General features: G+C 35.7%; 1 protein-coding gene across 2 annotated transcripts in view; it reads left to right on the top strand.

The window, feature by feature from the left end:
• The window catches only part of VPS26A (VPS26 retromer complex component A), a 37,954-nt gene that overhangs the window by 3,590 nt on the left and 10,328 nt on the right, over positions 1–24,036 (top strand). For both annotated transcript variants that reach the window (XM_028109710.1, XM_028109709.1), the window contains exons 2-6: positions 1,715–1,864; positions 13,748–13,823; positions 14,970–15,126; positions 15,968–16,132; positions 18,572–18,678. In XM_028109710.1, the coding sequence (XP_027965511.1) occupies positions 1,715–1,864; positions 13,748–13,823; positions 14,970–15,126; positions 15,968–16,132; positions 18,572–18,678 (655 nt within the window). The remainder of the gene's footprint in view (positions 1–1,714; positions 1,865–13,747; positions 13,824–14,969; positions 15,127–15,967; positions 16,133–18,571; positions 18,679–24,036) is intronic.

Below are 24,036 nucleotides of genomic sequence, written 5' to 3'. Positions count from 1 at the left end.
CAATAAAAATAAGAAAAACATTGTTGAAAGGAAAAAATGCTGTGTCTTTGTAGTATGTCACAAGTACAAATCTGGCAATTCTTTGAGTTGATTTCTTGAAATTATAATCTTTTTGTTAATAAAGGATTAATAACAAAAAAGCAAGCTCAGAGTTTAAGGAAACACTGTCTACTTTGATCATAGTATCACCCTGTGTCCTGCAGAGTTTTAAGAGGATCATTAGCTTGCTTGCTGTTACTCTGCCACCTGAGGACAGAACTGAGGCTTGATGCAAGTTCTTGCTCTAGACTTAGCTACTGCACCAAAGCTAACTTCCTCAGGGAGGTCTCGTCTTTCCAGATATTCCGGATTTAACTAATTTCTTTTGTGTATCCATTTATTTTTTATTATCAGGACAGTATGTGTTTTATTCAAAATTAATTTAACACTCAATAGGTATTTGAATGCTTTCTACTAAATGCCACACACTACCCCTAGCCACTGTCTTCAGTGATGAGCAAAGGATAAAGTATCTGTCCTCATGGAGTTTACAGTTCAGTCAGGGATTCAGGTATTGAATAATCACATGTTATCACAAATGATGAAGTAATAAAACTACATGGTGTTGTGAGGCCTAAATTTGGAGACTCTGGTTTCAATTTAGGAAGGTATGGGAGGCCTCTTTATGGAAATAAGTCAGACTGAGACTCACAGGCTGAATTAGGTTAAAGATACTTGGTCTAGGACAAGAAGGAACCTGGCAAATTTGATTAACTTGGATAATTTGAGACTGGTGTGGCTGGAGAGATGGATAGAGCCAGATATATGTAGGCCACGTTAGGGAATACAGTGTGTGTGTGTGTGTGTGTGTGCGCGTGCACACACGTGCACATGTTTAACATTGAAGTACAAAAAAGTGTGCAAATAAGTATATAGCTTGATGTATTTTCACAAAGTGAACAAACCTATGTGTGAAGTGCTCAGATAAACAACTTAATTAGCACCCCAGAAACTCCCTCTGTGCTTTCTTCTAACCACTTCCTGACTTCTGATGCTATAATGTATGCTACATGTTTTTGGCTTTTTAATAAATGGAATTATATAGTATGTGTGAAAGTTATCCTGTGTATAGTTGTGTCTCATTTCTTTGCCTACTGTATGAATATAGAATAAAATTTATGTATCCATTCTCTTGTTGGTGGATGTGTAACACATCCTGTTCAGACCTATATAGCAGTACGTTTTATAGTAAATAGTACATTGTAATAATTCATTTGGATTTGTACACATAATTTGGATTGTATGAGTTCTGCATATGAAATAACAGCATAGAAGTATAACTAAAGGTAACTTTTCAAATCCAGATGTTAAGAATTAATTTTTTAGATTTTTGGTATATGGTAGTAATTGATTATTTATAGTGGTTACCTATGGAAATGATTGAAATTATAGCATGTTTAAATTTTAATTTTCTTTTTGTTTTTTAAAAAACTGGTAAAAAACATACAATATGAATTTGTCCTCTAACAAATTTTAATGTACAGTACAGTATTAGCTGTATGTACCTTGTTATACTAAATTTGTTTAGTTTTGATGTAGAATTTAATATAAGTTCTTATTTCCATGTTGTACTTACAGATTTGTAGTCTGTTTAACTGTAGGTCAGAGATAGATAGATTTGAATTACAAAATGTAGTGACAAAACATAATTATGAGCATTTTCCTTTTATTTCAGAGTTTTCTTGGAGGCTTTTTTGGACCCATTTGTGAGATCGATGTTGTCCTTAATGATGGAGAAACCAGGAAAATGGCCGAAATGAAAACTGAAGATGGCAAAGTAGAAAAACACTATCTTTTTTATGACGGAGAATCTGTTTCAGGAAAGGTAAATCTTTTGTTTGTGAGAAGTACCTAGTTGTAGGATATTAGAATTAGTCATCAAAGTTGTCTGTACTGTTTCTAAATATGAATGATTTTGTTAGAGATGGAAAGTTTTTTTAGAAGGTCAGCTAAAATCCTTGATTCATTAGAACATTAAAGGAAAGATTCTTAAACCGGAAGGGTTACAGGGGCAGAGTCTAAAATTGCAAGCAGAATTTTGTGTTTGTGACTGTGCATCTGTTTTGCTTCACTTTCTCCAATGGGGCTGTGATCCACTCAGAGTTTGTTTCTCCTTTTATACATTAAGTTGAGTTAGATTGGAGATAACTCTTTAGTATATCTTTAAATGTTTCATTCTTTATAGCTTATCTCTCTGCACTACTACCATTGTGTCTGTTGATCTCATTCCTTGGTACTCTGTAGAGGACTTAATGTACATTTGGAATGTATCTGTGCATGGTCAGGTACATCTGTGATCCCTTCTGTAAGGTTTCACTTTTCCCTCTTTTCCTTATCAAGTGAGGTATAAAAGTAATCTTATACCTTAGCGAATATGATTAATACTCATTAATCATAATTTTTTTTTAAGTAGGCTCCAAGCCAAACATAGGGCTTGAACTCACGACCCTGACTGAGATCAAGAGTCCAGTGCTCTAGGGGTGCCTGGGTGGCTCAGTTGGTTGGGCATCCGACTCTTGACCCCAGCTGAGGTCTTGATCTAGGTGTGGTGAATTCAAGTCTCACATTGGGCCAGGTGTGGAGCCCACCTGAAAAAAAGAAAAGTCACGTGCTCTACTGGCTGAGCCAGCCAGGTGCCCCTTTTTTGTTTGTTTTTAAGTCTAGTAGGGAACAATTACTGTCTGGTTTAAAGTGATCTTATGTCATCTGGGCTAGTTAGGAGTTTGTGGCTGATGTTTTTAGGACAAATAAAGGAAGATGGGAATTGAAGGGGAATAAAAGCTACTTCAGTGTGGTTTATAGAAAATAGTGTACCTTCAGATTACATTTTTGGCGTCATATGTAGTCCTAATCAATAACTACAGATTACATTTTAAAAAATGATAATTTATGGATAAATATTTTCTGTTACTTAGAAGATACTGTATCTGGAATCTGATTATTTATTGACCTGAAATTTTTTTCATTTTTAACCTTTTATTGTAAAATAAAACACATATTGAAAACCACAAAACAAATAATCATAAGGCATGTTTTCTTGTAATCACTATTCAAGGAGAACTTTGCCAGCTACCCCTGTGTCTGATCCCAAACATAGCCTCTTCCTCTCAAAAGAAATCACTATGCTGATTTTATAATAATAAAGTTCCTTGTGTTTCTTAATTGTTTAGTCTTGCTCCCTTAAACAGATTGATATGGCTTTTAAATCTCTTTTAATCTCACATTCCCTCTTCATGCCTTTCTGTTCTTATACTTTGAAGAACCTGAGACACTCAAACTATAGAGTTCTCTGTGATTGCATACTCATGATACAGTTGTTGCCTGTAAATTGGTAGCTGTTTCTAGAAGCTTGATCAGAGTCAAGTTCAGTTCTTTTGGCAAGAGTATGTGTGGTGGTGTGTTTTTTTTTTCCAGAGGGGTACATGATGTTTGGTTTTCTCTTTTTTGCAAGTGTTGTAACTGCTATTAATATTGATTCCTGGCATACCTTTAGAATAGGTTATTAAATAGGTGACTTATGAGTACTTTGAAAAGAAAACTTTAAAGAAAGAGAGGAAAACAAGCATTGGTTACCTGTGACCCAGCATGTTCTCTAAGAACAAGTCTAGGCTTTCTGAAATACCTGAGTATAATAAAAAGATCATTGGGTTAGAGTTGGAAGATCTAGTCTTGACTTTACCCCTGACTTGGTAGGTAACTCTGGGCAGTCATTTAACTTTGTGGATCTCACTTTAAAATTAGGGAAGTTGGACTGAATAATTGGTTTCCAAACTTGGTTTTGCATTATAGTGTCTTTGCATAAAAATCCTTCATACCTTAGATATGATTTTGGATTTCTGAGAGTCTGACATCCCAACCAAAGCAAGAATAAATTCCTTTTATGATTCTTGACATGTGAATTTCTGTCTGCACACTTTTTTTCCAAATCTTTTTTTTTTTAAAGAATTATTTTTTTAGAGCAGTTTTAGGTTTATAACAAAATTGAGAGGGAAGTACAGGTATTTTCTATATGCCTCCTGCCCCTACACATGCATAGCCTCTCCCATTATTGATCTCATTCACCAGACGGCACAGTTTTTACCAAGGGTGAACCTACATTGACACATTATAATCACCCAGTCCGTAGTTTACCTGAGGGTTCGCTCTTGGTGTTGTTATTCTGTGGGTTTGGACAAATGTATAATGATATATGTCCATCCTTATCATGTATTTTCATTGCCCTAAAAATCCTCTTTGTTCTGCCTGTTCATCTTTCCTGTCTTGCCTGCCAAACCACTGACCTTTATATTGTTCCATAGTTTTGCTTTTTGCAGAATGTCATGTAGTTGGAATCATACAGTATCTAGCCTCTTCATACTGGCTTCTTTCATTTAGTAATACACATTTAAGGTTCCTCTGTGTCTTTACAGCTTTATAGCTCATTTCTCTTTAGTGTTGAATAATATTCCATTATCAAGATGTACCACAGTTTATTTATCTGTTCACTTACTGAAGGACATCTTGGTTGCTTCCAAGTTTTGGCAGTTATGAACGAAGCTGCTGTAAAATCTGTGTGCACGTTTTTATATAGGCATAAGTTTTCAACCCATTTGGATGAATACCTAGCAGTGTGCTTGCTGGATTGTATGGTAAGCCTATCTTTAGCTCTATAAGAAACTGCCAAACTGTCTTCCAGTGTAATGCTACTATTTTGCATTCCTTCAGCAATGACTGAGAGTTCCTGTTGCTCCACATCCTTGCCAACATTTGATGTTGTTAGCATTCCGGATTTGGTCTATTTTAATAGGTGTGTAGTTGGTAATATGATGTTGAACATTTTTTCTATGTTTATTTGCCAAGTGTGTATCTTCTTTAGTGAGGTGCCTGTTCAGATCTTCTGCCTATTTTTTATTTTTTTTTTAATTTATTTTTTTCCACAGTTCACAGCACTCACCATAGCACATACCCTCCCCAATGTCCATCACCCAGCCACCCCATCCCTCCCGCCCCCCTTCACTCTATCAACCCTCAGTTTGTTTCCTGAGATTAAAAGTCTCTTATGGTTTGTCTCCCTCTCTGGTTTCGTCTTGATACATTTTTCCCTCCCTTCCCCTATGATGCTCTGTCTTGTTTCTCAAATTGCACATATTAGTGAGATTATATGATAATTGTCTTTCTCTGATTGACTTATTTCGCTTAGCATAATACCCTCTAGTTCTATCCACGTCATTGCAAATGGCAAGATTTCATTTTTTTGATGGCTGCATAATGTTCCATTGTATATATATACACCACATCTTCTTTATTCATTCATCTGTGGATGGACATCTAGGCTCTTTCCACAGGTTGGCTATTGTGGACATTGCTGCTATAAATATTGGGATGCAGGTGCCCCTTTGGATCACTACATTTGTTTCTTTGGGGTAAATACCCAGTATTGCAATTGCTGGGTCGTAGGATAACTCTATTTTCAACTTTTTTTTTTTTTTAAAGATTTTATTTATTTATTTGTCAGAGAGAGTGAGAGCAGGGGGAGTGGTAGACAGGGGCAGAGGGAGAAGCAGGCGCCCTGCTGAGCAAGAAGCCCGATGTGGGACTCAATCCCAAGAGCCTGGGATCATGACCTGAGCCAAAGGCAGACGCTTAACTGACTGAGCCACCCAGGTGCCCACTGTTTTCAACTTTTTGAGGAACCTCCATACTGTTTTCCAGAGTGGCTGCACCAGCTTGGATTCCCACCAACAGTGTAGGAGGGTTCCCCTTTCTCCACATCCTCGCCAACATCTGTCATTTCCTGACTTGTTAATTTTAGCCATTCTGACTGGTGTGAGGTGGTATCTCATTGAGATTTTGATTTGTGTTTCCCTAATGCTGAGTGATGTTGAGCACTTTTTCACATGTCTGTTGGCCATTTGGATGTCGTCTTTGCAGAACTGTCTGTTCATGTCTTCTGCCCATTTCTTGATTGGATTATTTGTTCCTTGGGTATTGAGTTTGATAAGTTCTTTATAGATTTTGGATACTAGCCCTTTATCTGATATGTCATTTGCAAATGTCCCATTCTGTCGGTTGTCTTTTGGTTGTGTTGACTGTTTCCTTTGCTGTGCAAAAGCTTTTTATCTTGATGAAGTCCCAGTAGTTCATTTTTGCCCTTGCTTCCCTTGCCTTTGGTGATGTTTCTAGGAAGAAGTGGCTGCGGCTGAGGTCGAAGAGGTTGCTGCCTGCGTTCTCCTCAAGGATTTTGATGGATTCCGGTCTCGCATTTAGGTCTTTCATCCATTTTGAATCTATTTTTGTGTGAGGTGTAAGGAAACGGTCCAGTTTCATTTTTTTGCATGTGGTTGTCCAGTTTTCCCAACACCATTTGTTGAAGAGACTGTCTTTTTTCCATTGGACAGTCTTTCCTGCTTCGACAAAGATTAGTTGTCCATGTAGTTGAGGGTCCATTTCTGGGCTCTCTATTCTGTTCCATTGATCTATGTGTCTGTTTTTGTGCCAGTACCGTACTGTTTAGATGATTACAGCTTTGTAATAGAGCTTGAAGTCCGGAATTGTGATACCACCAGCTTTGCTTTTCTTTTCCAACAGTCCTCTGGCTATTTGGGGTCTTTTTCTGGTTCCATACACATTTTAGGGATATTTGTTCCATTTCTTTGAAAGAAGTTGATGGTATTTTGATAGGGATTTCTGCCTACTTTTTAATTGGATTGTTTGTTTTCTTGTTGAGTTTTAAGAGTTCTTTGTATGTTTTGGGTAACAGTCCTTTACCAGATGTGTCTTCTGCAAATGTTTTTTCTTAGTCTATGGCTTTTCTTCTCATGGTATCATTCTCTTGGTTGTTACATGGTATTAATTTTGATTTCCCTGACATCCGTTGAAATTGAGCAACCTTTCGTAGACTTATTGACCATTTTATATCTTTCATGAAGTGCCTATTTTTGGGGGGTGAGGAGAGCTCGTTTTTCTACTCAGTTGACTTTTTTTCTTATTGGTGTGTAATAGTTTTTTGTGTGTTCTTGATAAGAGGCTTTTATGCTTCTCAATGTAGGGTCCTTTGTATATGTGTTGTAAATATTTTCTCTCACTTTCTGGTGTGACTTTGCACTATCTTACTGGTGTCTTTTGATGAATAGTTCTTAATTTTAATACACGGTAAATGTTATGTTTCCTTTTTGTTTGTGTGTTTTGTATCCTATTTAAGAAATCTTTGCCTACCTTCATGAAGATATCCTCCTGTTAGCTTTCTCCTGTAATTTTTTTATTTTACACTTCACATTTAGATCCTCAGTTTGTTTGGGGTTGCTTTTGTCTTTGCGACCTAGGAGTTAAGCCTAGTTTTTTTTTTTTTTTTACTCCCCTGTGTGGATATCTCATGAACCCAAAACATTTATCCTTTCCCTCACAGCACTGCAGTATCACCTTTGTCAAAAACAGAGATTGTGTGTTCTGTTCCATTGGTCAATTTGCAACATTTACTTTCTTTTCAAAAAAAAAAAAGATAGCCTATTGAGTATAATTCATATACCAAGAAATTCACCCTATTAAAATGTACAAGTCAGTGTTTTTTCTTTGTGCAGCCATCACCACTAATCCCATAACATTTCATCACCCCAAAAGAAACACCATACCATTAGCATTTACTTCCTTAGTGCCATAGACTGAATGTTTGTGCCCTCATAAAATTTGTGTTGAAACCTAATCCTCAGTGTGATGGTATTTGGAGATGGGACCTTTGGGACATGATTAGGTCATGAGGACAGAGCCCTTGAGAATGGGATTAGTGCTCTTATCTCCCTTATACCTTCAGCCATGTAAGAACACAGTGAACATAGCCATCTGTGAATCAGAAAGAGAGCTCTCACCACATCTGCTGGCCCACTGATCTTCAACTTCCCAGCCTCCTGAACTGTGAGCAGTAAATTTCTGTTGTTTATAAGCCACCCTGTATACAGTATTTTGTGACAGCAACCTGAATGAACTGAGACACCTAGCAACCACTAATCTACAAATCTGATTTCTTTCTGTATGGATTGACCTATTCTGGACATTTTATATAAATGGAATCATACAATATATAGCCTTTTCTGTCTGGCTCCTTTCACTTAGCAGTTGCTTTAAAGGTTCATTCCTTTCAAAAAAATTGGTAAAAATTATATATAATAAAATTTGCCATTTTAACCATTTTTAAGTGTACAGTTCAGTGGCATTAATTACATTCACAAGGTTGTAGAAGCATCACCATTATTTCCAAAATTTATGCATCACCCCACACAGAAACTTTGTAGCCATTAAACAATAACTACCCATTTCCTTTTTCTCCCAGTCCCTGGATACTTCTGGTCCACTTTGTTTTTCTGTAAATTTGTTCTAGTTATTTCTTAAAGATGGTCATATAAGATTTGTCCTTTTGTGTCTGACTTATTTCCTTTAGCATAATGTTTTCAAGGTTTGTTCATATAGTATGTATCAAACCATCCTTTCTTATGATTAATATTCCAATATATATCCATGTGGAATATGGATATACCACATTTCCTTTATCTTTTCATCAGTTGCAGACGGTTGGGTTTCTACTTTTTGACTATTATGAATAATGCTATACATTTGTGCACAAGTTTTTGTGTGAATATATGTTTTCATTTCTCTTGTGTGTATATGTAGGAGTGGAACTGCTGGGTCATATGTTAACTTTGTGTTTAACTTTTAGAGGAACTGCCAATCTTATCTAAAGCAGCTGCACTATTTTACATTCTTTCTAGCAATCTGTGTGGGTTCCAGTTTCTTCAGTTTCTTGGCAGCACTTAGTGTATGTATTTATTATGGCCATTTTAGTGGGTATGAAGTGGTGTCTCATTATGGTTTTGGTTTGCATTTCCCTAACGACTAATACTGAGCACCTTTTCACATGCTTGCTGCTGGAGAAATCTTTGGAGAAAAGTCTAATCATATCCTTTGACCTTTTTTTATTTGGTTGTCTTTTTATTGTGAGTTACAAGAGTTCTTTACATATGCTGGATACAAGTCCATTATCAGTTATATTTCACAAACATTTTCTCCTGTTCTCTGAATTGCCTTTTTCTTTCTTTTCTTTTCTTTTCTTTTCTTTCTTTCTTTCTTTCTTTCTTTCTTTCTTTCTTTCTTTTTCTTTCTTTTTCTTTCTTTCTTTCTTTCTTTCTTTCTTTCTTTCTTTCTTTCTTTCTTTCTTTTTTTCTTTTCTTTCTTTCTTTCTTTCTTTCTTTCTTTCTTTCTTTCTCTCTCTCTCTCTCTCTCTCTCTCTCTCTCTTTCTTTCTCTCTCTCTCTCTCTCTCTCTCTTTCTTTCTCTCTCTCTCTCTCTCTCTCTCTCTCTCTCTCTCTCTCTTTCTTCCTTCTTTCTTTCTTTCCTGTTTTCTTTTTGGGTCTTCACTTTCTTGATGGTGTCTTTGAAGCACTAAAGTTTTAAAATTTTGATGAAGTCCCAATTTATCTATTTTTTTGTTTGGTTGCTCATGCATTGGTGTTATCTAAGAAACCATTGTCCATCCAAAGCAGTGAAGATTTATACCTCTGTTTTCTTCTGAGAATTTTGTAATTGTGCTTCTTACATTTAGGTCTTTGATCCATTTCAAATTTGTATATGGCATGAGGTAGGGATCCAACTTCATTCCTTTGTATGTTGATATTCAGTTGTTCCAGCACTGTTGTTAAAAAGAATATTCATTCCCCGTTGAATTGTTTGGGGACTCCTGGGGACTCTTAGAGCATATACATTTTAAAGTTAAAATTAATTGTTATCTGCTAAAAGTTTTTTGAGAGTTTTTGAGGCATTTTTTTTTTTTAAGATTTTATTTATTCATTTGAGAGAGGGAGAGAGCATGAGCAGGAGGAGGGGCAGAAGGAGAGGGAGAAGCAGACTCACCCCCTAAACAGGGAGCCTGACGCAGGGCTTGATCCCAGGACCCTGGGATCATGACCTGAGCCGAAGGCAGACACTTAACCAACTGAGCCACCCAGGTGCCCCATTTTTGAAGCATTTCTTAAGACAAGTGGGACTGTGTAGATTATTACAAGATAAATAGAGAAATTCTGAAAAGGTACTTACTCAGATTTTTTTTTAATCCTTGGGTAGAGTATTTACTGCTTTGGTTCATGTTCAAGTGACAATTCTTCTTTAAGTCTAGAACAGTTGGACTGTATCCTAAATTTTTTATGATATATATTTGAGCTAGGTTTCCTCTTTTTGAAATACAGCTTGTATCACTATTTACCTTCTGAATAATTTTGAGAGAGTCTTACTGATTGCATGTTTAATTATTGAGGCACAATAATTGTGAAAAATTTGATAGTCATTTGGGTATATTTTTGGTGGGTTCATAAGGTATAATTCCTTAAGATTCTTTTAGGTTGGTCAGTGATAAGTAAATTGTCTTGAAGTGGTGTTGCCAGGGCCAAGCCACCTATAATGAACTCTCTATTCCTTGTTACAAAAGTGAACAAAGGTATATGTTTATTCTGAGATTGTAGGGCTTTATAGTTTTAATTCCTTATCTTTTTTAAAAGATTTTATTTATTTATTTATTTGAGAGAGCACATGAGAGGGGGGAGGGTCAGAGGGAGAAGCAGACTCCCCGCTGAGCAGGGAGCCTCATGCGGGACTCAATCCTGGGACTCCAGGATCATGACCCAAGCTGAAGGCAGTTGCTCAACCAACTGAGCCACCCAGGCGCCCTATAGTTTAATTCTTTAAACAAAGAATATTATCGCAGTATCTTTCATCAATATGAATATGGACCACATTCTTCTGGTAGCAGTTGGAAATTAATTTTGGATAACCACAGTATTCAGCAACAATAAAGTGCAGATATCTCAGTAATTCATTGTAAATGATACTATAAATGGTGTGTAGTACGTTGATGGACGTGTGTCTTAAACACAGTGTAGATGAATTTTACTCCTTACACAGCTCCTGAAGACAGCATTATTTGAGACATCTACAGAATATTAGATGCTGAAAAATGAGTTTGAGATTGGCTTGTTAAGGCAGTGAATATGTTTTATATACAGTTTCCCTATGTTTTGTTTTCATGGCCTTTTAAAGAGGTATACATTGTCTCACATTTCTCAAATTACTTATAATAAAGGGAAAAAATAGTAACTTTAAATTGGAGAAACCTGGTAGATCACCTTGATTAAGTGATCAAAGTTAAAATCACGCTTGGCATCATGTACTTCCTAATAAGATACACTGAGAAGGACACAACTTCATTTCTGTGGTATTCTTGCCAAAAATGCATAAGCTGAGTCTAACTGTGATAAAATATCAAACAAACCCAAATTGAGGGCTGTTCAACAAAATAAGTGACCTGTATTAAAAAACATCAAGGTCAAGAAAGGCAATGATTGCGGGCACATGGATGGCTCAGTTGGTTAAGCGTCCGATTCTTGATTGTGGCTCAGGTCATGATCTCTGGGTCCTGAGATTCAGGATTCAGTCCCATGTTGGGCTCAGTGCTGAGCCTAGACGTTCTCTTTCTCTGCCTCTCCCCACCTGCTTGTGCGTGTGCTCTCACCAAAAAAAAAAAAAAAAAGCAATGACTGAGGAATGTTTGAGATTAAAGGAGACTAAAGAGACATAACTAAAAGTAATGTGATCCTGGATTGGAGCCTGGATAGGAGGAAAAAAGGGTGTAAAGTACGTTATTGGCACAGTGTTGGAATTTGAATATAATCTATGGAGTTATAAGTTTCCTGATTTTGATATTTGCACTGTGATTAAAAGATTATTTTCTTAGGTACACATGAAGTGTTTATGGGTAGGGGAGCATGATGTCTCCAAATTATTCTCAACTGTGGAAAAAAAGTTGTATATGTATGCACAGACGTCTATATATAGAGAGAGAGATGATAAATCATATAGGACAAAACATAAACATGATGAATCTGAATAAAGATTATGTAGGATTTCCTTGTGCTGTTCTTGGAACTATTTTATGTTTGAAATTATAAAAGTTACAAAAGTGTAGGAGTTAGTATTAAAATTCTTTAACTCAGTTCACATAGTTTCATTTATGTTTCTATGCTCCCTTGCAGAACAGCTTTTAAATAAAAATGCTTAATTATGCCTTCCAACCCTGGGATCCTTCAGATTCCAGAATATCTTGCATTAAGCTTAAAAGCAATTGTGTTTTGACATCAGTGGGAGACCAAGGACAATTTCAGAGTTTAGGCAATTTGGTAGAAAAATGGAATAACTTTAAATTTCTACCTTAATAGTATGGTTTCAAAGTATTTTTTGAAGAACTGTAAATTTAAAAATATCAGACACAGCCATGTTTCGATGAAGACATTCCCCAAATCTGTTGCCAGATAGACATTTTAAGAAGTACTCTGTTTTTATGTGCTTTATTAGTGTAAATTAGAGAGTAGCTCTAATTACTGCCTGGCTTGTGAAATAGCTGGGAGTTAGGCTTGTATTATTTGTAGTTCAAACCTAAAATTCAACTTGTTAGTATATGTGAATCCTCTGATATACTTTTTTCAAGTATTTTTCTGACTTTGAAAGTATTGACCATTGTAAAAAAACAAAACCTTGAAAATTACGAAGAAGACAAAATTACTCATAATTATACATTCCAGAAGTAACTGCTTTAAGAGTATTTCTTTTGTGTAATTAAAAAAAATATAATTGGCATTATGCTTGTATACAATTTGACCATGCTTCCTTCATGTAACATATCATGCACATCTTCCCACATCATTAAAAATTCTTTGATCTTATTATTTTTAAACATTAATAATATTCCATCATATGATGTACCACTATTTAATTATTTGCTTCTTTCTCTGAGATATTAATTTGGAAGGCAAGTAACTAACTCATTCTGGTTACAGTATGGAAGATAAAGAAAAGTGAATAATTTTAGTTAATATAGTTTACAAACAGAAGTAATTGGATCTCTGTTTTTATTGGCCCTTGATTACTGTTACCTTTTGAGAAGCATTAGTTAAAAAAGCTTTTGAGAGTCATGTTAATATTTTTTATAGTAAAGAATAAATCTGAAAGTATGTTTTTATGTATGTTAGCTAATCCTTAAACATTTGGAAAATTTTTTTAATATGTCTGTACTTTATAGATACTTTGTCAAACTAAAAGATTTATAAAATTAAGGCTTCTATTTGGCAGATGTAAATTTAGGATTTCAAGGTTATATATTTTACTTCCAAAATATGTAAGGTAAATCATACAAATACAAAATTTCAGTCTTTGGACATTCTGTTTTTAGAGTGAGTAGCAGATTCAGGGGAATAAACATTGCTTTTAAGGTTAGGAAATATAATATATTTTTGGTTACAGAGAGCTAAAGTGGTCTTTTAGGTAAATTCCTGAAATTAGTGATTACCTTACATTAAAATGCTATTGTGTAGAATTGTTTAACTATTTGACCAGAAAACACATTTGATTAGTTGCAAATTTTCCCTTTTTTTGATTTGAGTCTTTATAGTTCTCCAACTTAGAAAGGATTCCTTCCTAACAAAGCAGGTGCTTTTAAGTGTATGTGTAAGTGATTGTATATGAGTAAGTTATACCTTCTCTGGTGCTGTAAAGTCATAATGATCTAGGTATGTGGTGGTGTCTCAAACTTCAGAAATGAATACCTGAAATATTTATATATTGCATTCATCTGGAAGGAATCTATCAGTAGGCCCACTCAAAGGATTGTTAACATATTTTATAATTTCATGTTTTGGCAGGTAAACCTAGCCTTTAAGCAACCTGGAAAGAGGCTAGAGCACCAAGGAATTAGAATTGAATTTGTAGGTCAAATTGGTGAGTTTTAAAATAGTATTACTTTTTTTTTTTTTTTTAATAACTGAGTTTGAAGAGGGTTGGATTTGGCACTTAAATTCTTGAATTACAAATTAGTTTTGTGGAAAGAAGGAATTGATTTTGCATAATAAAGGAGAGGATTTATTTTATAAACATTAAATCATGTTTCTTTGAATTGTGTTAAATACTTGACTCATCCTGCCTTTATTTGTTATTAAACTTAATTACTAAAAATGAAAGGAGTTATGTAAATTACCAGCCTTGAAAAATAATTCGAGTAAATTAGTTGACTCACTGAAATTTCCATCTGCCTACATTTTTCACCAGCTTTACAATTACCAGTGTCACCTTCATCCTTCACTTTCTAATTACCCACGCCATTTGTCTTCCTAACCTAGTGTGTGCCTGTAGCCAGACTCACCTGTCAGAAAATTCCATGTGAAAAAGAAAGGTGTAATTTCTTCTTGACTTAGATCAGCTTGTGTACATTTCCACACATGTATTTCAGAGGCATTCTTGGTTTAGTAGGAGTTAAACTGTATAAATCTTTTGGTATGGCAGATTGAAAAAGAGAAAAAAAATGGATCTTTCTATTACAGTATACATAACTAGGTTTTAAATCTTGCTTTCTAAGATGTACTATACATGTTTAAAGTATCAAAATTGGAATTGGTAGATATTTGTTTATATATCTATTCCAGATGAGATTATACTTGAGGGGCAAGTTATAGTAATTCACTGATAGTTGGTAAGTCTTTTGTATATTATAGTTTTATCAAGGTAATATATTTGCCTAACTAAAGCAAAACAATAAATGCTTTTTGCCTTGAAGGGAGGAAGTTCAAATAATTCCTGGAAATGTGTCTGTTAAAGCAGCTTCATTTTGGGCAAGCCTTAACTACATTAAAGGAATGAATACATCTTTTATAATAGAAATTTTCATTGTGCTGTGCGACTGAATTTTTTTTTTATGCTTAGGTGGAGCATAATGAGGATAATGGAATTTATTTCATAGCTCTAGTATATTAAAGACAAATCCAACTAATTCTTTTGGTAAAAATTATTTGCTTTGGAGGTAGAAGTTTGGGTTTTAATGAAATAGGTATTAAATGTAATTGGTCTTTTTTGCTTTTTAAAATTTTGTAGAACTTTTCAATGACAAGAGTAATACTCATGAATTTGTAAACCTAGTGAAAGAACTAGCCTTGCCTGGAGAATTAACTCAGAGCAGAAGTTATGATTTTGAATTTATGCAAGTTGAAAAGCCATATGAATCTTACATCGGTGCCAATGTCCGCTTGAGGTATGAATATGTATTGACAAACTGTAGATGGTGTCAAAACCAGAAAGTAATGGCTACTATTGAATGTCTTATTAGAATTTCTGATTATAATTCTGGACTGATAGACTTCAGATTTTTAAGAATTCTGCCAAATATTTTGTCTTGTCTAGCTAATGTTCACCTGAGGTAATAAGAGCCTTCTATCGTAGATTTAGAGACTGCCATCCTGAGAAGTTTTAGTCATATAATTCCTTTGTATGAATCATCCCCTAGGTACTTCCTTTTGTCTTGTAAACAGAATTACCTCAAAATCCATTAGTTTCCCAGCAAATCTCATTTGGTATATGGTAAGAAGTGATAGAGATTGGGAGGGAAATCGGAGGAGGAGACGAACCATGAGAGACTATGGACTCTGAGAAACAAACTGAGGGTTCTAGAGGGGAGGGGAGTGGGGGGATGGGTTAGCCTGTTGATGGGTATTAAGGAGGGCACGTACTGCATGGAGCACTGGGTGTTATACACAAACAATGAATCATGGAACACTACATCAAAAACTAATGATGTAATGTATGGTGATTAACATAACAATAAAATTAAAAAAAAAGTGGTAGAGATTTCCTCAGGAAGGCATGACCATAGCACTTCAAATGCATCTAAAAATACGTACACTCTTCTTAAAATTGCACTTTGTATTTTTTTTTTTTTTGATAGTGGGAGCATTTAAAGATTAGAACTCTTTAATGAAGTAAGTTGATCCCAAAGGATCAGTAAGGAGAAAGCTGAGTTGCAGTCAATGTTTGCTTATTTAAAACACTAAAATTTATAATAGGAGATTTAACTTATCTCTCTGTTGGCTTTGTAGGTATTTTCTTAAAGTGACAATAGTAAGAAGACTGACAGATTTGATAAAAGAATATGATCTTATTGTTCACCAGCTTGCCACATATCCTGATGTTAACAACTCTATTAAGATGGAAGTGGGCATTGAAGATTGTCTACACATAGAATTTGAATATAATAAATCAAAGTAAGTACCTTTAACAACAGATAACTTAAATGATCAGGGAAAATTTAAGAAATAAGCTTTTCAGGTCTTTGTAAATTGGTCAGAGTAGGGATAGAACTGACATTAATTTGATGTTAACAGCCCAACGAAATCTCTGAGCAGAAAAACTATCTTCTTGACTCAGTGTAGGTGTCTTTCATATTCAATTCCTAGTAAGTCTCTGCTTGGTCATTTTTTGTAGGGGATCTTACCATCTCAGAAGGCAACTAATCCCTTCTGTCTGTAAAAATTTTCCTTACTGGGTTGGTATAACTTTAGCTTAGTCATTTCTTTAAAACTGAACAAAAATGCTTTTTTCTGCCTACATAAGCAGTACATTTTCATTATTGAAAATTTTGGCAATGTAGGGGCGCCTGGGTGGCTCAGTCAGTTAAGCGTCTGCCTTCGGCTCAGGTCATGATCCCAGGGTCCTGGGATCAAGCCCCGTGTCCAGCTCCCTGATCAGCAGGGAGCCTGCTTCTCCCTCTCCTCTCCACTTGTGTTTTATCTCTGTCTCTCTCTCTCAAATAAATAATTAAATAAAATCTTAAAAAAAAATAAATAAGAAAATTTTGGCAGTGTAAAAAGATCACATTTTTAATTTTTTTATTTTTTGTTTTACCGCTTAATCATAAGATCTCTTGCATATCTTTTCACAAGAGAGGGAAAGGTATATATTATGTTTATATAATGTATTTTTACAGAAATAGGCTCCTGCTTTGCTTATTGTTGAATACCTTTTTAAACTTTATTATGGAAAAATTCAAGCATAGACCAAAGTGTATGAGCAGTACAGTGAATCCTCAGGTACCCAGCGCCCAGCTCCAGTACTTGTCAGTATACGGTCAGATCTGTTTTACCTGGATCCAGCCCCACACTCCCAACAGATTATATTGAAGCCAATTCCAGACATAGAACTTCATCCATAAAAATTGTGTATTATTTTAAATATAATACTGTTATATTTAAAAATATTAATAATTTCTTAATACCTGTACATATCCAGTCAATGTTCACATTTCCTTGATTATCTCATAAAATGTCTTTTTTCACCTACATGGTTTATTCACATCAGTATCCAAACAAGATTTGTTCAAATCCAGGGCATCCGGACACATTGCATTTGGTTGTTTGACTCTTAAATTTCTTTTAATTTATTGTAAGTTTCCCCCTTATTTTTTTCCACTAAAGTTTATTTGTTGAAGAAATGGATGTATATTCTTTTATCCCCTTCCTGTGTGTTCTTCTGTTACATGACTTGTCACTCACCAATTTATATTACTAAAAATGTGATATAAACATGCCTTCAGAGTCTTAAATTATATTGTTAATAAAATTATCAAATTGTTTAGGACCTAAAACTTTGTCACTGGAAGCCTCCCTTCAGGCCAGCATAATACATTGATCAACTCCTGGGATATTATTTTGAGATTCAAACCTGGGAGAAGGTTGAAAAGCCCTCTGGGGATTGTAGTAATTTCCAGATTTATTAGCACGTCATTCCAGAGTAATTGGGAAAGGACTTTGATGATTAGATATCATAGCAACAAACTCAGCCTGTGGAATGTCTCTTTGTGGGCAAGTGCTTTGTTAGCTGCACTACTCTAGCACTTAGAGTAATAAGGACACTAAACTCTTGTGTAGAGTTTTAATGTTCAGAAACATCTTTATACACCAAATAAATATTGCAGGCATAACAATCTTAATTTTCTCTGCTTAAGTTCTTTGGACTCTAACTTCTAAGTAAAGGACCCACAGTTAATCAGGCTAATTCTTCCCTTTGAGGTGTATTGATGGTCAAGTTAAAGCTTGATTCCTATTTTTATAGCAAAGTGGTGAATACTTTTTTGAAAAAAAAACATTAAATAATATGACTAGCCAAAATGGTATTTTTTAAAAAGATTTTATTTATTTGAGAGACAGCAAAAGCAGAGGGAGGGACAGAGGGAGAGGAGCAGACTCCCCGCTGAATGGGAAGCCACACACAGGGCTTGATCCCAGGACCCTGAGATCATAACCTGAGCTGAAGGCAGACGCTTGACCAACTGAGCCACCCATCTGCCCCCAAAATGGTATTCTTAAATAGTTACTGTCATAAAGATGTCTGACATAAAGAGGTCTACTAAAGCCTTTCAGGACATATTTCACTCTCTTTTTTTTTTAATATTTATTTATTTTAGAGACAGATGAGAGAGAGAGAGCGAGAATGAGCGGGAGGGGAAGGGGGAGAGGAAGAGAGAATCCAAAGCAGACTCTGCACTGAGCATAGAGCCTAACATGGGGTTCAGTCTCACAACCCTGAGATTGAGACCTGAGTTGAATCCAAGTCAGACACTTAACCGACTGCACCTCTCAGGTGCCCCTTTTTGATTGTTTTTTTAAACTGATACTTGGTAAATGAGGTATGTTCTTTCCCCAAAGGTATCATCTAAAGGATGTGATTGTTGGAAAAATTTACTTTTTATTAGTAAGAATAAAAATCCAACATATGGAGTTGCAACTGATCAAAAAAGAGATCACAGGAATTGGTAAGTTAAAAAGAGTATTTGAATTAAAATACCTGTTTTAAAAAATTTTTAAATCTTAAAATATTGTTTAGATATACAATAAATATACATACTGGATACTAACTTTGATACTTAATATTGCTTAATATTTGTGCTTTCTTAAAAATTAATTTTTGAATAGGTTACACATTCACATGGTTCAAAAATAAAGTGTAAAAGACTATATAGTAAAAAGTGTCCTATTTGTGTACTCCAGCTACTCATAGGTCATATGTTTATAAGTTTTTATTTTTTTTAAGATTTTATTTATTTATTTGATAGAGAGATAGCGAGAGCAGGAACACAAGCAGGGGGAGTGGGAGAGGGAGAAGCAGGCTCCCCACAGAGCAGGGAGCCCGATGCGGGACTCGATCCCAGGACCCTGGGATCATGACCTGGGCTGAAGGCAGACGCTTAACCGGCTGAGCCACCCAGGCGCCCATATGTTTATAAGTTTTAAAATGCTTCTTGATATTTATACATATACAATAACTACCTTTATATTATACCCTTCCCCCTGCTTTTAAGTTAAATGTTTATGTACAATATATATTTTGCTTTTTCACTTAATATGTCTTAGAGATCTTTCCATATCAATGTGTAGAGTACTTCCTCATCTTTTTTATAGTATTCCTTTCTATGGATATACTAGAATTTAACCAGTCTGCTACAGGTTGTTTCCAGTCACTTGCTATTCCACACAGTGCTAAACTTAATGTCATTTTGTATGTGTGCAGGTGTGTGTGGGAGATAAAAATCTTAAAAGTAGAATTGTTATTTCAAAGAGTATATTCATTTGTAATTTTGATACGTATCAGTTTATCCTCTTTAGGGGTTGTATCAATTTGTATTATTACCAGCAAGGAATGTAGAAGAATGCCTCTTTTTCCTCTTATTCTTTTTTTTTTTAAAGATTTTATTTATTTATTTGAGTGAGCTAGAGAGAGAGTATGAGGAGGGGGATGGGGCAGAGGGAGAGGGAGAAGCAGACTCCCCACTGAGCAGAGAGCCTGACAAGGACCCTGGGATCATGACCTGAGCCGAAGGCAGACGCTTAACTGACTGAGACACCCAGTTGCCCCTTTTCCTCCTATTCTTACCAATACAACATTAGAAAATTTTTAGCTGATCTGATGAGTAGGGAGAGAAAGTTCCTCGTTGTAGTTTTAATTTAGTTTTTTCATTCTGAATGAGGGTAAGCATCTTTTCATGTGTATAAAAGCTATTTTTATTTCTTTTCTATAAACACTGCCTATCTATATCCTATGTTCCATCTCTTTTGGATTATTAGTCTTTCCTTACTGATTTGTAGAAACTCTTTATATATTAGGGAAATCAATTCCTTTTCCTGTATTAAAAGCAGCAAAAGGGGCACCTGGGTGACTCAGTTGATTAAGCATCTGCCTTTGGCTCAGGTCATGATCCAGGGGTCCTGGGATTGAGCCCCATGGTTGGGCTCCCTGCTTCTCCCTCTCCCTCTGCTGCTCTCCCTGGTTATGCTCTCTTGCTTGCTTTCTCTGTCAAATAAATAAATAAAATCCTTCTAAATGAATGAATGCAGCAAAAATTTCCTTAATTTGTCTTGCTAATGATGGCTTTTGCCATGTAGTTCTTTTTGTGTAGTCAAATTTACCAGTTTTTCCTTTTATAGACTCTAGGTTTTATGCCACAGAAAGGCCTTTTTCACACTGATGTTCTAAAAGTAATTTTCTGTGCTTGATTCTCCTAAAATAATATAATCTGGGGATTTTGTTTAAATTTTTAATTTCTTCGGAATTTGTCTTGATATGGATTCAACTTTAGTTTTTTCCAGATGGCTGACCATTTGCCCCAGATTTATTTATAATTGCTTTTTAATTTTAATTAGTGTATAGATTTAATTTGTCTCATTTGTTGGATTTTTGCTGAAAATAATTTTAGGCAACACTCTTTAAGAATTTATAATTGGAATCATAATTAGAATCATCTGTGATTTCTTAATCTCCATTTTCACCTGCTAATAAAAGTTTTAAGGGATTTAAAGATATTAAAATCAAATGTCAGGTTCCTTTTTCTTTTTTTTTTTTCGCATTTTTTAAAAAATTTTATTATGTTATGTTAGACACCATACAATACATCATTAGTTTTTGATGTGGTGATCCACGATCCATTGTTTTCCTATAACACCGGGTGCTCCATGCAGTACCTGCCCTCCTTAATACCCGTCACCGGGCTATCCAACCCCCCCTTCATCCCCCCCAAAACCCTCAGAGTCCATAGTGTCTCATGGTTCATCTCCTCCTCTAATTCCCCCCCTTCATTTTTCCCTTCCTTCTCCTAATGTCCTCCATACTATTCCTTATGTTCCACAAATAAGTGAAACCATATGATAATTGACTTTCTCTGCTTGACTTATTTCACTTAGCATAATCTCCTCCAGTCCCATCCATGTTGATGTAAAACTTGGGTATTCATCCTTTCTAATGGCTGAGTAATATTCCATTGTATATATGGACCACATCTTCTTTATCCATTCATCTGTTGAAGGGCATCTCGGCTCTTTCCACAGTTTGGCTATTGCAGACATTGCTGCTATGAACATTGGGGTGCATATGGCCCTTCTTTTCACTACATCTGTGTCTTTGGGGTAAATACCCAGGAGTACAATTGCTGGGTCATAGCGTAGCTCTATTTTTAACTTTTTGAGGAACCTCCACACTGTTTCCCAAAGTGGCTGTACCAACTTGCATTCCCACCAACAGTGTAAGAGGGTTCCCCTTTCTCCACAACCTCTCCAACATTTGTTGTTTCTTTCCCCCGTCCATTTTTGCCATTCTGACTGGTGTAAGGTGATATCTCAACGTGGTTTTGATTTGAATTTCCCTGATGGCTAATGATGATGAACGTTTTTCATGTGTCTGTTAGCCATTTGAATGTCTTATTCAGAGAAGTGTCTTTTCATATGTTCTGCCCACTTTTTTACTTGATTATTTGTTTTTTGGGAGTTGAGTTTGAGAAGTTCTTTATAGATCTTGGATACCAGCCCTTTGTCTGTAGTGTCATTTGCAAATATCTTCTCCCATTCTGTGGGTTGCCTCTTTGTTTTGTTGACTGTTGCCTTTGCTGTGCAGAAGCTTTTTATCATGATGAAGTCCCAAAAGTTCATTTTTGCTTTTGTTTCACTAGCTTTTGGAGATGTACTTGAAAGAAGTTGATGTGGGCGATGTCAGAGAGGTTACTGCCTATGTTCTCCTCTAGGATTTTGATGGATTCCTGTCTCACATTGAGGTCTTTCATCCACTTTGAGTTTATCTTTGTGAATGGTGTTAGAGAATGGTCGAGTTTCATTCTTCTGCATGTGGCTGTCCAATTTTCCCAGCACCATTTATTGAAGAGACTGTCTTTTTTCCATTGCATATTTTTTCCTGCTTTGTCAAAGATTATTTGACCGTAGAGTTGAGGGTCCATATCTGGGTTCTCTGTTCTGTTCCATTGGTCTATATGTCAGTTTTTGTGCCAGTACCATGCTGTCTTAGTGATCACAGCTTTGTAATATAGCTTGAAATTGGGCAACGTGATGCTCCCAGCTTTGTTTTTCTTTTTTGACATTTTCTTGGCGATTCGGGGTCTTTTCTGATTCCATACAAATTTTAGGATTGTTTGTTCCAGCACTTTGAAAAATGTCATTGGAATTTTGATCAGGATGGCATTGAAGGTTGCTCTGGGTAGCATAGACATTTTAACAATGTTTATTCTTCCGATCCATGAGCATGGAATATTTTTCCATCTTTTTGTGTCTTCTTCAATTTCTTTCATGAGTGTTCTGTAGTTCCTGGAGATCCTTTCATGAGTGTTCTGTAGTTCCTGTAGATCCTTTACCTCTTTGGCTAGGTTTATTCCGAGGTATCTTATGGTTTTTGGTGCTATTGTAAATGGAATCGTTTCTTTAATTTCTCTTTCTACAGTTGTATTGTTAGTGTATAAGAAAGCAACTGATTTCTGTGCATTGATTTTGTATCCTGCCACATTACTGAATTGCTGTATGAGTTCTAGTAATTTGGGGGTGGAGTCTTTTGGGTTTTCCACATAAAATATCATATTGTCTGTGAAAAGAGAGAGTTTGACTTCTTCTTTGCCAATGTGAATACCTTTTATTTCTTTTTGTTGTCTGATTGCTGTTGCTAGGACTTCTAGTACTATGTTGAACAATAGTGGCGAGAGTGGGCATCCTTGACGTGTTCCTGATCTTAAGGGAAAGGCTCTCAGCTTTTCCCCATTGAGGATGATATTCGCTGTGGGTTTTTCATAGGTGGATTTTATGAACTTGAGGAATGTTCCCTCATCCTTATACTCTGACGAGTTTTAATCAGGAAAGGATGTTGTATTTTGTCAAATGCTTTTCTGCATCGATTGAGAGGACCATATGGTACTTCTTCCTCCTTTTATTAATGTGTTCTGTCCCATTGATTGATTTGCAAATGTTGAACCACCCTTGCATCCTGGGGGTAAATCCCACTTGGTCGTGGTGGATGGTTCTTTGTATTGTTGGATCCTATTAGCTAGGATTTTGTTGAGGATTTTGGAATCCATATTCATCAGGGATATCGGTCTGAAATTCTCCTTTTTGATGGGGTCTTTGCCTGGTTTGGGGATTAGGGTAATGCTGGCTTCATAGAATGAGTTTGGAAGTTTTCCTTCTGTTTCTATTTTTTGAAACAGCTTCAGTAGAATAGGTATTATTTCTTCTTTGAATGTTTGGTAGAATTCCCCAGGTAATCCATCAGGCCCTGAACTCCTGTTTTTTGGGAGGTTTTTGATCATTGGTTCAATCTCGTTACTGGTTATTGGCCTATTCAGGTTGTCAGTTTCTTCCCGTTTCAGTCTTGGCAGCTTATAGGTTTCCAGGAAGGCCTCCATTTCATCCAGATTGCTCAGTTTATTGGCATATAGTTGTTGATAATAATTTCTAATAATTGTTTCTATATTCTTGGTGTTAGTTGTGATCTCTCCCCTTTCATTCATAAGTCTATTAATTTGGGTCCTTTCTCTTTTCTTTTGGATAAGTCTGGCCAGTGGTTTATTGATCTTATTAATTCTTTCAAAGAACCAACTTCTAGTTTCGTTGACCTGATCTACTGTGTTTCTGGTTTCTAATTCATTGATTTCTGCTTTAATTTTAACTATTTCTCTTCTAATGCGTGGCTTAGGCATCGTTTGTTGCTTTTTCTCTAGTTCTTTAAGGTGTAGAGTTAGTTGGTGAATTTGGGATTTTTCTATTTTTTTGAGTGAGGCTTGGATGGCTGTGTATTTCCCCGTTGGGACCGCCTTTGCAGTATCCCATAGGTTTTGGACCGATGTGTT

The sequence above is a fragment of the Eumetopias jubatus genome, unplaced genomic scaffold (assembly GCF_037043125.1).
Source record: "Eumetopias jubatus isolate StellerSeaLion01/CBP00866 unplaced genomic scaffold, mEumJub1_p1.0 scaffold_17, whole genome shotgun sequence".
NCBI lineage: Eukaryota > Metazoa > Chordata > Mammalia > Carnivora > Otariidae > Eumetopias > Eumetopias jubatus.
Note: the sequence above shows the minus strand (reverse complement) of the source record. Positions and strands in the feature narration are given on the sequence as shown.